At 36.2% G+C, this 17,556-nt stretch overlaps 1 protein-coding gene across 1 annotated transcript in view; it reads left to right on the top strand.

Annotated features, from left to right (window-relative positions):
- The window catches only part of LOC136828971 (chitin synthase chs-2-like), a 101,408-nt gene extending 86,991 nt beyond the window's left edge, over positions 1 to 14,417 (top strand). The window contains 5 exon segments of the mRNA XM_067087369.1: positions 3,884 to 4,060; positions 7,386 to 7,550; positions 7,722 to 7,977; positions 8,294 to 8,424; positions 13,267 to 14,417. Of these exon segments, the coding sequence (XP_066943470.1) occupies positions 3,884 to 4,060; positions 7,386 to 7,550; positions 7,722 to 7,977; positions 8,294 to 8,424; positions 13,267 to 13,443 (906 nt within the window). The 3' untranslated portion in view covers positions 13,444 to 14,417.
- The last annotated feature ends 3,139 nt before the right edge of the window (positions 14,418 to 17,556 follow it).

Below are 17,556 nucleotides of genomic sequence, written 5' to 3'. Positions count from 1 at the left end.
ACTGAATTAAAACTGCTGGTGCAAAGAAACTGGTACACTGTAAAAACTAATCTCCCACACTTTCATGAAACAACGTAGTGCAGAGTTAGGTAACATTGCATTTTATAACTTGCCTTACTGACACATAGGATCCCAAGAATTTGTTGGCTCTTGTGTGGGGACAGTAATAATACCAATCACAGGGTAATACAGCCAGTCCATTGAGCCAAAATGTTTCAGTTCTTAATTGGATTTGATCTTTGAAAAACATCAACTAGATTGAAAAAATATTCTATACAATGTGGTGTTGTATTTACAATTAGGTGTACTTTGATGGAATGACAGTCTGACTAAAGACTATAAAATTATCCACAGTTATTTATAGATTTTAACATCAGGGAAAAGGGTCACGGAAATGTATTCTCTTATGTATTCATGGTCAAATGCACATGTATTAAGTAATATTTCTATTTATTATTTTATGACAAACATTTGTTTCACAAACAAAATTAGCCTAGAACATAATGATTCTCTTACTTGATTTCAGAATAGTTCCAGATAGTATGGTTTAATCTTTAAGTACTGTACAGTATTTGAGTAAAGTAGTTCATGGCTTTAAATTTTGAAGGCAGTGGAAGTTTTTCAAGGATGAAGAATTTTATTTGCAACGTATTATACCAATACAGTCTTGATAAATGAATTTTTACCTTTCTTTATGTGCTTGCATTCAAGCTCTAAACAATTAAGCAGTAAGAAGTTGTGTACAACTCAGGAATGGTGAAATATTGCACTGCTTTTGAAAAGTATTCTGTTCCATACATAGTATATTTCAACATTTGCTCAGCTACATATTAATTAATTATGTTGTACAAAACATCATCTCCTAAATTAAATGTGCATACAGTCTTGCATTTATGTATAAGAACTAAAACTGATATGAAGAAGGATGTTTTTAATCTAATGTAGAATCGTTTCTATTCACATTTTTTCTTCAGTGATTTTAGCTTTGGAATTTAAGAGACATCTTTCACTTAAAACTCATAACGATACGTCAACACATCCAAGGGCCAAATGGTGACAAGAAAGGCTTTGAATTTCCAGGAATGGTGCTGATCATCTTCCTTAGAGCTAACTTCAGATAAACGTCTGGTTACAATGCATGTATTACATATATGTGTCACTGCATGTTCTTCTATAAATGCAGTCATTGGTAATGGGAATTACTTCGTTACATAAATAAGACCACTTTCCTTAGCGAGCATATGGAAGGGTTTATGATCCTTAACAACTCATCTGCAAATTCACCTGAACCTTCTCTTCAAAATAATAATCTCTTCTATTCTATGTATGGGATGATATGCAATCTATTGCCTTTAACTAATCAAAAGTTAAGATTGCTCTTTCCTATGTTATGTAAATATTATTTTCATAGTCATTGTCAACTGGAGCAATTTTTTTTTATGCATTCATGAATATGGTAGAAAACATCAGCTCAGAGTATAGTTTTAAAATGGGTCTTCCGTTTTCTCACAATGACACATTCCCAGTAAAGTTCAAAAGTTTCATAACCAATTATGCAAAAAAATATTCCCATTGAAGGTTTCTAGCTAATACTTGCACGCAGCCAAAGATGCATGACAGAAAAACTACTACCAAGTAGTAGAAGGAAAATTCAAGTTAATTTGAGATTGAATTTTCACGGTAATTTGGTTGATCTTTATTAGGATCACTGCACCAAGCTTTATCGGAAAAATGACTTACTGTACAAATAGGATAGTAGTGAACTTTTGTATAAAGCTGATGTTGAGAATTCTCAATGTGTACAACAACAGAACAATTAATAATTATACTCTTTAGGCATTGTAATGATATAAAATACATACCTTATCACTCCAGTAAATTTTGCACTGTACACACAGTATATACCGTCTTGGCCAGTTAACACAGCAGGGCACTCATTACATGTTTTACTACATCATTAGAATCTGTTTAGGCCTATATTACAAATAAAGTTACAGTGTACTGTATGTCATACATATGTTATTTGCCATCAGACTAATACAAGTCTGGTGATGTTTAGGTCAGTGATCATTGCAGTTGCTATTCTAAGAATTCAGTTATTTTGTTGCAATGAGGGATTTTTACAAATTTAATTTTTCCACACAGTGGATGCCATTATTTTAATGTGAAAAAATAATTAACTGGCTGCTTAATTTTTGTGAATATAGAAAGAAGCCATAAAATTATTTTCTCAACATCTGGAATCATATGAAAAGTTAAAACTTACTGGGATAGTGTAAGGTACTTTTTCATTCTGTAAACCATGCAGTCATTAATTTTAATTTTTTTTTTTATCAGTGTTCTTAGGATTTTGTATGTGCACATTAGGAGGTTATAGTTAATAGTATACAGTATACTGTAGTAGATGGACTTGATTCTTTTAAGGGGGCTCACAACCCAGAGTTGAAAAAAATTCTCTAAAAAAAAAAGTATTTGATATTTTGACTCGAAACTTTCGTGGAACATGCTAAATATGATTTCTGACATTGTGTAGGCATGATACCATGAAATCACGACGCTGTGACGTCATATGCTAAAAATAGAACCATTAATCTAAAAATATCCTGGTGGCTTTATTGTTTGTGCTAGAGACACGAAATTTGGCATGGATATTCTTATACATAATACAAATTTCATAACATTTTTGTTTTTTTGGTATTTCCTCCAATATCATGAAATATAGTGTTCACAAGATGGCTGCCCAGAGTGATGTCACGGAAATTACGGATTTTCTGTATTTGGTTCCAAGTAACACAGTCAATTTTTAATTTACCAAAAAACAAAATGTCTGTATAAATTTACTACTAATATGAATAAGCATGAGCAGTTTCATGTAAATATGGTGAAAAATTGATTTTTTATGAATATTTGAATTTTAAAAAATTAGTTTTTTGCTACGGACGTTTAAAGTTTGGAAAAACCTGTAACATACTTATTTCTGTCTTGAATTTTGTAATTTCCTGGCATAAAACTCATCAATATGTAGTGATACTGTGGGCGGCTAATCAACAATTTAGATAAATATTAACAATTAATTAGGGGCTCCTATTTACAATGAGGTGGCATCTAGCACCACTGTAATTTTCATGCTACTTCAAGTGCTTCACTCCGAGTGCTTTTCCTTTCATTACCAAAGAAAAAAGTAACAGGAAAACAGCCCAAAAAATAGCGTAATTCATGCTAGATAGCGGATGCCTGCAGGAGCAAAGTGACGTACATCTTTTCTCTAATGCAAGCGATTCGCTACAGAGTAACTGACTCACACAGTCACTCGCTACAGCTTGCCGAACTTGGCAGAGTTGCCAGTAACCTCCAGAAATTTAAGACATAATGGCGTAACCAGCAAATGTAAAATGAACGAATATAATCTCTATTACCGCGCAGCACTGGTTCGAAAGCGCCACGCCCCCCTCTTTAAAAGGTTACGACGCTGTCCCTTTAAACGCCTCTACACGCTATTATAGGCGCCCAAATAGATTTTCCATACTTCCTCGTGATTTTTGAATGTTTAAAGACTGGAAATATTGGGTTTTTCAAAATACGTTTTTTTCGAAGTTTTTCGGTTTAGAGCCCCCTTAAGTTCAAATTAAGTAGCCCACTTAGGTGATGTATTTCACTTACTGGGTAGGATAAATTACTGTATTTTCATTATGGTTCCAGGGGAAATGGTTGTTAATGTTTCATTTCTTGATCACTGTATTTAGTGTCATCTGTACTTTTCTTGCCTGTCCTTATAACAATCTTCATAAATGGGTGATCTGAATCAGAATGGTGCAGATCTTGACCAGGGGTTGGGCATGTCTCTACTAATCCCTCTCCCTCTTCCACTTCTCTTCACCTTTAGAAAAAAGTGCAGCAAGAATTAAAGGAGCTTCGAAATATAGCTGTCTTCTCCTTCAGTATGATGAATGCTATCTTTGTTCTTATTGTCTTCCTGCTCCAGTTGAACAAAGACACTATTCATATTGATTGGCCATTGGGTGTGAAGACCAATATCACCTTCATCGAAGAGACCAGTGAGGTAGGTAGGCTGAGGCCATGTAGATTTAAGTAACCATGACTGTATTCTATGATGAGTGTGGTGCGTCTTCCGAACAGAAAAAAGTCGAGGTGGAGTTAAAGGAACTTAGGAACAAATCCTTCTTTGGATTCTTCATGCTGAACGCGCTCTTTGTCCTCATTGTATTCCTTCTCCAACTGAACAAGGATAACCTTCACATCGACTGGCCACTGGGCGTCAAGGAAAACATCACCTTTATACCAGAAACTCAGGAGGTAAACTGACCTGAAGTCAGAATGCCATCCCCACTCCTTTCTCCTGCTAGCTGTGGCACCTGAGAATTACTACTACTACCTTTTTCCACTTAAATATCTATGGCAGTTCCTAGTGCCCCTCTAGCACTATAAAGAGCTGAGAAAGGGAAGGCTGCCTACCATCCATTCCTTCTTCCCTGCATCACCTTCAGGCATTTGGAATTGGTTGACTGGCTTTAACATTTCAGACCCTGCATGACCTTACTAGCACTGACCCAGCATGAACATTTCCAGACTAAACTGACAAAATAGTTATTTGATCATATTGACTTCAGTATATTATTTAATTGATTCCCACAATTTTCAATTTCAGTACTGTACTGAATTCTTTGAAGCATATAAGGGCTAAATCTTACAGTCTCAGAACTCTTGACTTGAACCTGTGTTTAGACTATACACTATAGTGTGATATTAGTCAGTAGTCACAACACAATCTTTGTACAGTAAACTTAAAGAGACTGGCAAGCATATATAACAATAATTAAAGTCTATGTGGAAATCACATATATTGGTAGGAATAATTCTACTGAACATTGCCAAAGCCACCAAAAAGGTGCATAATTTCAGTGATAAAATGTTATGATAAATCAGTGATCCTTTATAGAGCTGAGTAAAATTGCCTCATTTCTTAAATGCCTGACCTAGTAAGGCCTTGTTTTTTACGTGGTGAGTGCAAAACACTGTTTCTTAATACAGTACCTCATTAGAAACTGAAATCTCAAGTCCAGTTGAATGAAGTGCATAAAATTCAACAACTCATATCCCAGAATTATTTTCTATTTGATATAAAAAAAAATACTAAATAAAAATTATTCTATTTCATTGAAGACCTTGAATTTGGAAAATTTACCTTAAAAAATTCTACTGTAATACTGCAGATATAATAAAAATGTGTTCCCAAGTGATACAATTTCAGGGGTTTTGCACTCAGATTGAGGTTGATAATGCCACTATAATATCTGCATGCAGATTCTCGGTATATAATTTTTAAAAAATCATGCATTGCAGTCCAAGTTACCTTTTTGGAATTACTGTATTGCAAATTATTCCATGGAGACAATTTTAATTTTCCTTATGCACAAACCATTGTTTTACAATAGCCTTTTCCTATTAATCAAATAATGGAGCAGGGTATTTCAAGATTCCAGAACTATGTACTGTAATTGCCACCAGTTGTTAATAATACCATCCTCTTATAGCACACTGCTGGTATGTATTTCATAAAAAAAAGTTAATGTTAATAAAAGGGATCATACAAATAAAAAAAATTTAGCACCCCATCTAAACATAGTCACATTCTCCTTCTGCACTCTAGTACAGTAAATCCTTAGAGGATGACAAAATCTGATAATTATGATGACATCAGTTAAAACTTCCTTTTGACGAACCTCTCAGCATTCTGTTGACCATGTTTCTTATCTTCCACCACAGTCGTCAAAGATGAGTGAGGATTGCCTTTGCATCCGGTATTGTACAGTCACCTGATGTGTCAGTACAGTATCACCTTTTTTTTTTATTATTCACGACTGCTGTTGTCCATCTGTTTGTCACCTTTTATTTTGTCTTTTTCTGTGTCTCCCTTAGGACTGTTCTCCTTGATGGAGAAAATAAAAAAAGACCATCCCATCCTGGACCATCTCTCGTCCAGATTTAGCTCATGTCAGTCCATTCTTTGTCCAGTGTAGTCTATTCTAATCTCGCTCCTTGGCACCCATCCAATACTGAGTAATCTCTGTTTCACCTCACCCGATCTGCCATAATAAGGCAGTCGTCATCATCTTACTGTATACATTACCAAATACAGTACCTCCCAGAAACCATAAAGTTGTCAGTCCAGTGAGGTCCGTGGTACTTGCAAGCCTGGATACTTAAATGCTATTGAGCATTGGTATCCTCAAACCAGCTGACTTGTGCAAGTCTTTCTTAACATAACTGGGGTTGAATTCATCTGCTCATTTGCCTCTTATTAGTTACAGGCTCAAGCTTTTAAAAAAATCAAATTAAAGAAGTTCGAGTACCTAAAATCAATATGGTAAACAATAAAATTTTTTTCGTTAATTAACATAAATTAAAAATACCTCCTTGCACTGTTGAAAGATTGAAATAAAAGAGAAACAGATACCCAGTGGCAGAAAAACACTTCACCAAAACCGTTTGGAATCTTGAAGGGTCTGCTACAAATTTTGTTTAATAGTTAAGGGACAGTTTAAACAATGTATTGTGTAAAAGCATATGAATGTTGGTTAAAATTGAGGCAGGCAAGTAATTGGTGTACCTTTGTTTTCATTTTTTAGTAAATTAGTCTAGATAAATCTTACCAATGAAGTACAAAATTCTCTGTGCAGTATAATTGGGAAAGATATGACTAATTATTGAAGATTTTCACTCCATATTGTACTGCAGTACATGTAATTATCTGAAGAAAATAAAATTCATTAACCTTTCAGAATTTAGCATCCCTCTCTCCACTGTGCAAGATGCATGGTGATAATTTTTGTCTGCATGGACATTTTAGTGATACAACTAGTTACTTCTAGCATATGAATGAAATGAGTTAAATAATATCCTTTTCTCTTTTATGTGCATGGGAAGAATTTATAAGATTTACTGGATACTTGTGCAACTTAATATGATTAGTTTCTCTGTAGTTTTACCTTTTTTTGGTATGATAGAGGTAACATTAACTTTCACGGGGTACTTTTTCCTATATGTTTCTTTTTTCCTACTGTGGAACTTAATCCAGTTAATCAGATTTTTGGCATACATGTTATATATTGTGATGATTCACTTTTTTTTTAAAGAAGTCTCTCCTAATCATATGAAACTGTTGAACTGTAAACAAGATTTCCAAGTATTTTATTTTGAGAAGGAATCATATACTAAGTTGTATTGGAAAGGTTACATATTGTGACCAGTCAGTTAAAATGATTCTCTTCACATTCTGTAAAACTTGAAAAAGAAAGTTTTAAGACTACATACAGAACACTAAAATCCCTCCTTCCCAGAAAACTAACTGATTTCATCTTTACCAGGTACTCATCAGTGAGGAATATCTACAACTGGAACCAATTGGTCTTGTCTTTGTGTTCTTCTTTGCCCTCATTTTAGTCATTCAGTTTGTAGCTATGTTGTTCCATCGTTTTGGTACCATCTCCCACATTCTTGCATCCACTGAACTCACCTGCTGCAATAAGAAGGCAAGAAACATGTACTCTACTGTATACTGTAATTTCATTCTGCACTAAAGAACCCATATTAATATATATATATAAATTGATCCTTCTGAAAAAGTGTCACTAGTTTTACACAAAAGTAAATTTTTAACTACTTCACTGTTCACTTGTATTAATTAGCTTTTTTAATTGCAGTCAGAGGATGTCACAGAGGATGCATTTATCCAAAGGAATGCTGTTGATATTGTGAGACAGTTGCAGAAACTCAAAGGTATAGAGGATGATTATGATAGTGATAGTGCCAATGACGGACAGCTAGGAAGGCGGAAGACAATCCATAATCTGGCACGTCATGCTCAAAAGAAGCAGGCCATTGGAACGTTGGATGTGGCTTTCAAAAAGCGATTCTTCAGTATTTCAGCTGAGGCTGCTGAAAATGGCAATGAAGCAGGTCAGTGCCCTTGTAGTCCACTGTGCAAAAGTGCCCTCAAGATTTGTTCATTATATAAAAATTTGCAGTATGTCATGCATTTGTCTGAAAAATAATACTAATTTCAAGTGCAAACCATGAAATGTTTGCAACAGCAGAACTTAAGTTCATCATTTTTATGAGGACAGAGCAGTATGCTGTACTTAAGAGGCAAAATTTCCTTTTTGTTGCAAAAATTAATTTCTCTGAATATTCATGAGGGTTTGCTTAAGGTACTTTAGCTTTTTTGGTATTAATTTTTCTTGTATCTTTGTAAGCATTGCATTTAACTCTACAGAAACCCCTGTTTTGGGCAATATGCGGAGACTGAGTATGCGACGAGAGACCATCAAAGCATTAGCCGAGAGGCGTGAAACTGTTGTCCAGGAGAGGCGTCAATCAAGGATGCAAACACTTGGAGCAAAGAAGGTATAGTCTTATAAATTAAGCTCTAAAATGAACACAATTTAACCATTACCAAGTGCTTGATATCATTTATTGTTCTCTGTAGAATACTATGTAAAGTTTACAGGTCTATGACATTGTAGGGAAGATAATTTGTTTTTTCTAGTGACACTTCTGCTTTTAATCACCGAAAGTCAGTTTAGAATCAGTTTTTTAGATTTGCTTTCCTTACAGTACGGTATTAGAAGAAAATTACTGATAGTCAGGGAAGAAGTGAAAATATGTAATGTACATGATGAGTATTGAACATCAGTCAAATTACATGCATTTCTATCTTCGGTATGGTACCTGACTACATCATTTCTGAGTGACTTTTACTTCTCGAGATTTTTCCACTATATATTTCATATGGATACTACATCATTCATTTGTGGTTTTCCCTTTAAGGGTTTGATCTGTAATGAGTTTTTCAGTTCTTGTATAATTAGCATTTCTTGTAAACTTTCCAAACAAATTTTCCTGTGGCCCAAAAGGTCTTATGGATCCCTTCTCCATTTTTTGGAGGGTCATCCCACATGTGCAACTTCTAACTGCTCCTTTCCCGTTCTCATCATCTGCCCGAGTTACCTAAACCCTTTAGAGTTCAACATTTTTTCTAGAATCTCAAAACTTCCTCTCTGTTACTTAATATTAATATTTGTGATAATGTATAATCTTCCCAGTGCACTCTAACCATTGCACTGTAGTGACACCAGTTTGTTACTCAGAGTTCATGGTGTTGTAATCAACCCTACACTGCGCTCACAGCATCTACATACCCTCGCCATTATGCAGTTTGCAGTCAACACATTTCAAGTTTTCCTTACACTGATTTTCAGTGCCCTTAAGTTTTCCTTACACTGAGTTTCAGTGCCCTTGTCTTCATTCATTCATTCTTTCATCTGTTGAACATACCTAAAGCTTGATTCTTACTCTTCACCATCAAGTCATCATAATACAGCAGTTCCAAGAGGTCACTCATATCTTTACTTCCTTGAAACTTTTCCTCCATTACTAATGAAAACAGGAGAGCTGTGCTGATCCTTGATGATCCCAACATTTATTTCAGATTCTTCTGACATGCATACCTTTGTCTTCACTCAAGATATTGTTTTATGGTGTAGTACCTTCACTTGCTCAATGCATCTGCTATATATGGCACCCACTGCCTTCATAATGATGGTTTAATTGCATCTGTTTGTACCATACTATTGTTGATGGTCCAGGAATCTTGCCACACTATATTTTTTTGAGATTCTCTCAACTTCGGTTGTCACATGCTCTTGCTTCCTATTTCTTAACCCTTTGAGATTCCAATATTAACACCTGTGGAAAGGCATTTTGATGTTTACTGATTGTTGGTTTTCATTTTGGAACATACAGTACTACATTATGGTACAGGTATTCACCATCAAAACAACAACAAAACCACTTTTATATTATGAAAACTAAATAGCTTTGCTATTTCCATAATAGGTGCAAGTGTGATTTGCCATACACATGGATTTTGTCACCCCCCCCAAAATCTTAAAAGGGTTAACTTCAGTTTTCGTTATTGTACAGTTTTTAAACTATCAAAGCAACATATTAAAAAAAGTATATAGTACTGCTTGTCTATGTGCAGTAGTTGGGTTCCCAGTTGTACAGTGTGCAAAAACTGCCCACAAGGCGGGAAAAGTGTGATATTCGCAGATGTAATTACTCACAGTGTACCAGAAACATACCCAAGTGAATGGGAAGCATCAGCTATTATTCATGTAGGTACTGTTTATTCAACATTAATTCCAAGTAATGTACAGTATTGTGCTTTAATTTTTAATGGGTGAATGCAAGTGAAATATGATGAAATGTCAACTTTATCATATTGTACACAATTTCACTTTGCTTCTTCCAAACAGCGGACATCTTTTGCACCGAATGTTGGGGAAATTGCATGAAAAGTAGGGCTGTAGAGTAAGTTCATTAACTTTTAATACATGTGTGATTGTACAGTTATTGTTAGTGTTAATCCATGTGGTTTTCATTTGGGTACCTTTTCATTTCATTGCATCGTTTTGATTCTTTAGTGCCTCCATCACAAAGGTTTATAGCTTTAGCATATGTCCTGGGTGTCCATATCAAATCAATGCTTAGCCTTAGGATTCCATTTATTGTATGTGACATGTGCAGTAATTACATTAGTTGTCAAAAATTTATTATCTTACTGAGTATTCAAGAGATTCATTTTAAAAGAGGTAAGACTGTTATCTACCATATTCAACATGAACATTTAGTTTTAAGGGAAAGGTTCTTTGCACCTTCTCTGTGCAATCACTTACTTCTTCTGTTTTGTCATGCTCTTCTCTTCACCTGTTCTTGTGTGGAAGAGGTTTCTTTTATGATGTCTGCTTTTGTGGCCTAATAGGTGCAAAGTTAATGTGCATTCCAGTGGTTTTGTTTGTGACATATAAGTTGATTGATTGTGTAAACTGGCATAACAACAGCAGCGGTCACTGATCTGGCATCATATTATGATAAAAAATCAATAGAAAAAACAAATAAACAGAGGAAAGTAAACTCAGCAATGTTCATACAGGGGAGAGGCGAGAGCAGGAGCACTTCACACTAAACAGTCGGAAGACTGAATGATGCCTAATATGCTAGGCACTGCACTTGGCTGAAACCCCTGCTCTCTCTCACACACTACCATACAGCTAACCCTGTAACTAAATACATATATGCTCCACTTAAAATATGTCAGTTTGTATTCCCATAGGAACGAACGATAACCTCCTTGGCCCTGACTGCAAAAAGAACAAGCTACCGTATGTCAATTTCCGTCCTGGGAACTTTTCAGAATATACAAGGATCTATGAGCTCATCTCTCCCACCTTAGACGAGCCAAAGGTTCTTTTTCTTTCCTTTACCAAAGATCAATGGCCCCATAGTGGCCCAATGCCACCAGTGCACATCACTTTGTATGCTGTATTTACTAAAGGGTGTTGCAGCATCCCTTCAGTTCCCAGTGGCAGCAACTTTTTTGCCATAAGTTTACTTCCATTCTTGCTTCCTTGCTTTCATTTTGCTGTCCATGTCCAGGTATTACTTATTAGTGCAACTGTGAGGTTTTTGCCATTTTCACCTTTAGATCCTGTATTTCTCATTTACTTTCTGAATCTCTCTATCTTACAAGCCAGCCACTCCATATTTTCAGTTTTAAGCAGTGAATGGCTGATAATTCCCCAGTGCTTGGTTTTACAGCCTAAATCTCAAGATACATTCTTTCACCCAAAGACTAACAGCATCAAAAACCTAATGCCCTTCTTCATCTCGGGTCCAAAATAAACAAGAAACAAGGAAAAGTAAGAACAAAGAACAGCATACTTCTGAGGTAAGAGATAGAACTGCCCTTTATAGAAAAGATTGTAAGATGGAGCAGCAGCAGTAGTACAAGAATTCAAAGTTTGGCTGTAAAATTTAATAAACCATGTAATCTGAGGTTTATCTATTTTCAGTCACAAGCTTACCCACACTAGTGATGGTAGAAGAGAAGAGAAGGCCCAAGTGCTAAAAATCTCAAACAAAAGGAAGGGTAAAATAAACACTTTTCCACAAAATCAATAACAGGACAGAATGACTAGATGAAAAAAAGTTATCCAAACCACGTAGAAGTCAGTATAGTGCGTCACAATGAGAATTCACCACAGGAACCGTCCTTCTCATCCTAGGGGTCTTGGATGTCCTTGCTACATACACAAGTCGGGCTGGTAGTTTTGTCAGTTTTGAGAGAAAAACCTAGACTTCTCCCCATACTTCAGTGTCAGAATCATAATCAGACAAAAAACTGTGCTGTCATTACCTAAGAATAGGTGGGTGAGAAATACTTTTCATGATAAAGTACATTGCAGTACTTTTGTAATATGCTATGAACAAATTTGAAATGTACAGTACTGATTGTGCTAGAAATCTGAAATGTACAGTACTTATTGTGTACTTGCACAAGTTTAAAATATAACCTAGAATGTTTAAGAAAGTCTCCTACCAAAGAATTCTATGCATTTTGGACTTTTGTGTGCAACCTGCAAACTTAGGACTGAAAATCTTCACAAGTGGATGACATGATGAAGTTGGTATATTGAGTACAGTATTCCACTGGCTTTCATACTGGTAACACTGTCATTAATGACATGTGCCACTTGTTTCACTGCTAATAACATGAAAGTATTACTGTACCTGTGTGAGCGTGTCTTAAAATGCTCATTGCTCATTATTATTACCTAAAATGGGGAGAGATTGTTTAAGTGGAAACAACATGATTGGGAGTTGAATTTGGCTTCTTTATGATTTGTGTGGGAGTCATACTTATTGTGCTTCTTGATTCACTAATTTTACTAATACAGCAATTTATTATTGTCGCAATCAAAATTTTACATAATCTTGTTTTCATGGCAGTACTTGTTGTTTGATTGGTTTAGTGTTAAAATATTGGCACTAGATTCCTCGTGTTGTTAATTTCTTTGCACCTTTCCAATTTTATTCTCTAAAACCTTAGGATTTATCACTTTCTGATCTTATTCTCCTCTCTTGAGTTGTTTAATCTAAAATTTTATCTTGTCATGAAAACTTACTACACCTTTGCTTTTTCTAAATTTTTTCAACTTGACTGAAAAATATTTAAAATGGTATTCTAATAGTAATCAAATTTCTTCAAAAATTAGCATTAACTAAAGAAGTTCCCTATGGATTTATCCCCTTTACTAAGCAAGGTGGTCTCTATAATTTCATCCCTTTAAGGATGAAACAACAACAATTGCTAATAGGATTTTCTGTCTCTCCCCCAAAACCCAGCCACGAACGAGAACTTCAATTGCTTCAGAGGCAGACAACCAGCGCGTGTTCACTCCAACTGGTGGTTCTATCAACAATGCATATGAGTCTGATACTGAACACCTTGGTGGGGGGTCTTCAATTAGAAGTGCCATGAGATATCGAAATGCAGAGGAAAATGTTTTATATAAACCATAATTTAATAGTTTGCTCATGTTTTCTCTAGGTATAACAAAGTATTGAAAATATTGTGTAAATCTCGCCTCTCCATACTGAATACGAAGCCATTAAGGTATTAAATCCACTGACGATGTACAGCAACAGTTTACAGAACTTTCATCCGAGCTCATAACATGACAAGTTTGAGTATATTTGATGCTGCAAGCTTCTTGGTTTAGAGAGTAGCATCTGTATACTGATAGAATAGTCAGCCACTAGTTTTGTAACAAAAACATGATTATACCTTCTGTGTTAATTCCCACGACTTTTATATAAAAATGAAGTCATTTAATACATGTTTCTTTTAAGACTATTTTCTTGGCTGTTTTGCTTAATTCACAGAAATCAATAGTAGCTAGTATTTTTAAAAAATCTAAATATCAGCTTTTTAGTTCAAGACAAATTTATTTTGAAGGGTATTACACAGGCAGTTTATGTCTACAAAAATATTCTACTTCAAATTTTGTTTGTATAGTAGTGATTTTTTCTGTTAAGTACTATACCAACAAAAATGACTGTGATGTTTTATGAAGTATTTTCATTACTGTAAGTAAGACATTTACCATAAATTTCCAAATCATATTTTACACAGAACACTACCTGCGAAGATGGATAACAAAATACACTTTTTAAAGTCTGTAGGGCAAAACACAATGCTTTTTGATTGTTGAAGTAGTGCAGTTATATAATTAATGATTTTATGCGATCAGTTTTAATCTGGTACTAAGTGTGAAGAAAGAATCTAAATTCTGTAGCTAGAGCCAAGGGAGTTTTACTTTAATCTGTGATTTTCATTATATTACATATACAATTTTATTATTCCTGTTGATTCTTGCTTGTGATTATAATTTTTCATAATCACACTTTCATATTCTGTATTGCAGCTGCTACCATGCTGTTGTAAATGACATGTATAATAATGTGTATAAAATAAATATATATACAAATTTAAATGGAAATGTTATTTGGTCCTGGAATGATAGTTCGGGTAGAAAAGTGCTAAAATTCCAACTACCTATAGCATAACATATACAAATAAAATATGAACTACAGTATACAGAGTATAAGATATATGAAAGCATAGCAAAATTTTAAGAAATTATAAAAACAAGAGATGAAGCAGAGCAATATGTGTTAACAATTTACACAAAATAATGTTGCAGTTCATCTACAACACAAGATGGGTTGACAAAAATACTGTGAATATGAGAAGACCAGGACTTAGAACCAGGTGGTGGCTCAAAGCCTTCACTGGCAGGAGTGCAAGAAAGGAGAAAAGGTGTTGATAGACCCACATTCTCCAAATGTGTTTATATCCAATGCATCACAAGCTGATGTAGATAAGGCTCTAAGAACTAGTGGTATATGTATAGTAAAAAGGCTTCAGAGATCCATGTTAGATCATCTTTCATTGTGGCATATCCATCACACCACCTTAAATTACATGAAATAATTGTTTCTTCTCTTGAAACTTGCAATGTGGCATCTCTGTGCATTGAACAGTTGACAAAGACAACTTCCTCAGTACCAGCAAATGGCAGAAATCTGCTCCTTGTGGAGTTGAGATTGGAGAGAGGCCATCTCTTGTTTATCGCCTAAACAACAGACCACACTCAAGCCTTGGTCTGGTGGTGTCTAAAGAAAAGTGTTTCACCTTTACTGAGATATCATTGAACCCATCATCAGCAAAGCAGACAAGGATGGTCAGATTATACCCAAAATAGTCGAAGGTGGCCAATTCAATGCAGGAGCCTATAGTTCAGAAATGATTTTGGAATGTCCAAAAACTCAGAACAAATGACTGGGTCCTTTGTCTGCAAAAAGCAACGGTAGATACCAAGACAAGTGCATCAGCCTGAAAGCATCTGAATCCAAGAATGCATATCACACCAAAAATCTTCAGTTAGAGTCCTGAGGCACAAGTTGGCAAACTGTTGCAAAATGGGTTTGCTACCAAAGCAACTATTGGCAGTTAGGGTGTCTCCCAGCTTGCTTGTGGAGTCCCCCATCTACTTTGGATGATCTTAAACATACCTGGGGATTGGCATAACAATATGTACCTCCAGCCAGTGCTAAAATTCTACTGGAAGTATTAAATCTCTGGGAATGCTGTACCTTTCTGTGCATAGAGTACATTGCCAATGAGGGACTGCAAGACATAACGCTTATATCTATGATGGCCTGCCATCTTTGTCAAACAGGTGCCTTGGAATAGGTGGTCTCAAAATGTTGCCCTTAATTCCAACAGATCGGAGTAGGACTCAATCTTTCACCTCACCCTAAACTGGGTATCATGCAACTCAATAATGGGATGCCTCAATTTATGATTCACATAGGACCAAAAAACTGGTATAAAAATGGGACACAAATGGTACACATCACAGAGAATGCTATCAACTGGGGTTTGTTACAATTCCACAGCAAAGTTAAAAGCAGCTCTGACGATACTGAAAAGGGCAAATCGCTATCACTCAGCTACAAATCAAGGGATCAAAACATGACACTGTTGTTTGGGGACTTCTACAGAAGGTGAGATGACCTGAAAGAATGGACCATAATTTGTAAGTGTCCTAAAGTCAACAGCCACTTACCCAATGAAGCAAGTCCTGTGGAATGTCAAGGGCCATAACTTGCTACCGAACCTTCAGGAAATGGTGGGTCACACTAGCCAAGGTTAGACCAAATTCTAAAGTAATCTGTATTTTTCCTAACATACAAACCTACACTTTCATTGATGGAATTACTTGCACTTGGCGTACTTTGGCTGTCACCAAATCATCTCAAAAATAAAATACAAAATCCTACTCTTCCATTGTGTGAACCAGCACATCTATAGCTACACTCTTCTCCATAGTTGGGAGAGATCAGGACTATGCAGGGTTGTAAGAAGAGGGTAAACTTATACAGGCTTTCCTCGCTTATCGGCGGCGTCAGTTATCGGTGTTTTGGTTTTACGACACTTGGCATATGATATCATTAACCAGATTTTCCGTGACGGTAAGTAATTTTTGGTGTCGGTAAGCAGCTTATCAGTATTGGTATGCGGTTTATCGGCACCTCCCAATGGTTTATTGGCGTCAGCAAGTTATTTTCAGCATCGCCAAGCGATTTTTGGCATCGGCAAGCTGTTTATCAGCATCGTCAAGCGATTTTCAGTGTCGGCAAGTGACTTTCAGCATTTGGTAAGCAATTTTCTGCACTGGCAAGCAGTTTATCAGTGTTGGCAGGCAATTTTCGGCCTCGGCAAGGAGTTTATCGGCCTTGGCAAGTAGTTTATCAGTGCCGATGAGCAGTTTATTGGCACTTACGACATCGCAAACACCATTTATTACTGTAATTATCAGCGATTTTCCATTATCAGCACTCAGCTGGAACAGAACCCCCGCTGTTAACCGGGGACTACCTCCTATGAAAGCATAGGTCCATATGTTAGGAAAAATACAAATTACTTTAAAATTATGTATTTGTTCTGACATGAATACAAACCTACGCTTCCACGGATGGAGCTTCACTCGGAGGCACGAGGTCAGTCTCACAGAGGGGTAAGCTGGGTGTGTCCCCATGGAAAGATGAATCCAGACCTATCCCCCTGCCGAGGGCCCCACTCTCTACTACTAAAACCCAGGCTGCAACAGTGCAGAACACAAGGATATGATGTCCTATGTACTCACCAAACCTGTCTGGTGACTCTGAGGTCCTCCTGTTCCTTCAAGGGCGAAGCTCCTGAAGGGCTCAAAGTTCCTACATCACCTGTTGGACCATGACAACTAGATCCAAGGTGAAGGTGTCTAAGAACTTGTGTGCAAGGTTTTTGAGGCAGAAGACAGTGAAGCTTGATTGTCTCTTCCAGACACCTGCTATCAGGACCTGTCAAGACCAAGTGGTTCTTGAAGGCTACTGATAGTCCTGTGTCCTTTATGTTGTGTGCCCTTATCCTGCCCTGAAGAGGGTCGTCATCTCCCTCAGTCTCGTAAGCCCTGACAATCACCTCCTGCAGCCCAAAGAAGATTTTGTTCTTTGAGATCTCTCTCGTTTCTGGCCCTGTGCTGATGAACAGTCTCTTACAGTTGGTCTGTGGGGGCAGCTGAACAA

Source organism: Macrobrachium rosenbergii, chromosome 43 (genome assembly GCF_040412425.1).
Source record: "Macrobrachium rosenbergii isolate ZJJX-2024 chromosome 43, ASM4041242v1, whole genome shotgun sequence".
Taxonomy (NCBI): domain Eukaryota; kingdom Metazoa; phylum Arthropoda; class Malacostraca; order Decapoda; family Palaemonidae; genus Macrobrachium; species Macrobrachium rosenbergii.
Note: the sequence above shows the minus strand (reverse complement) of the source record. Positions and strands in the feature narration are given on the sequence as shown.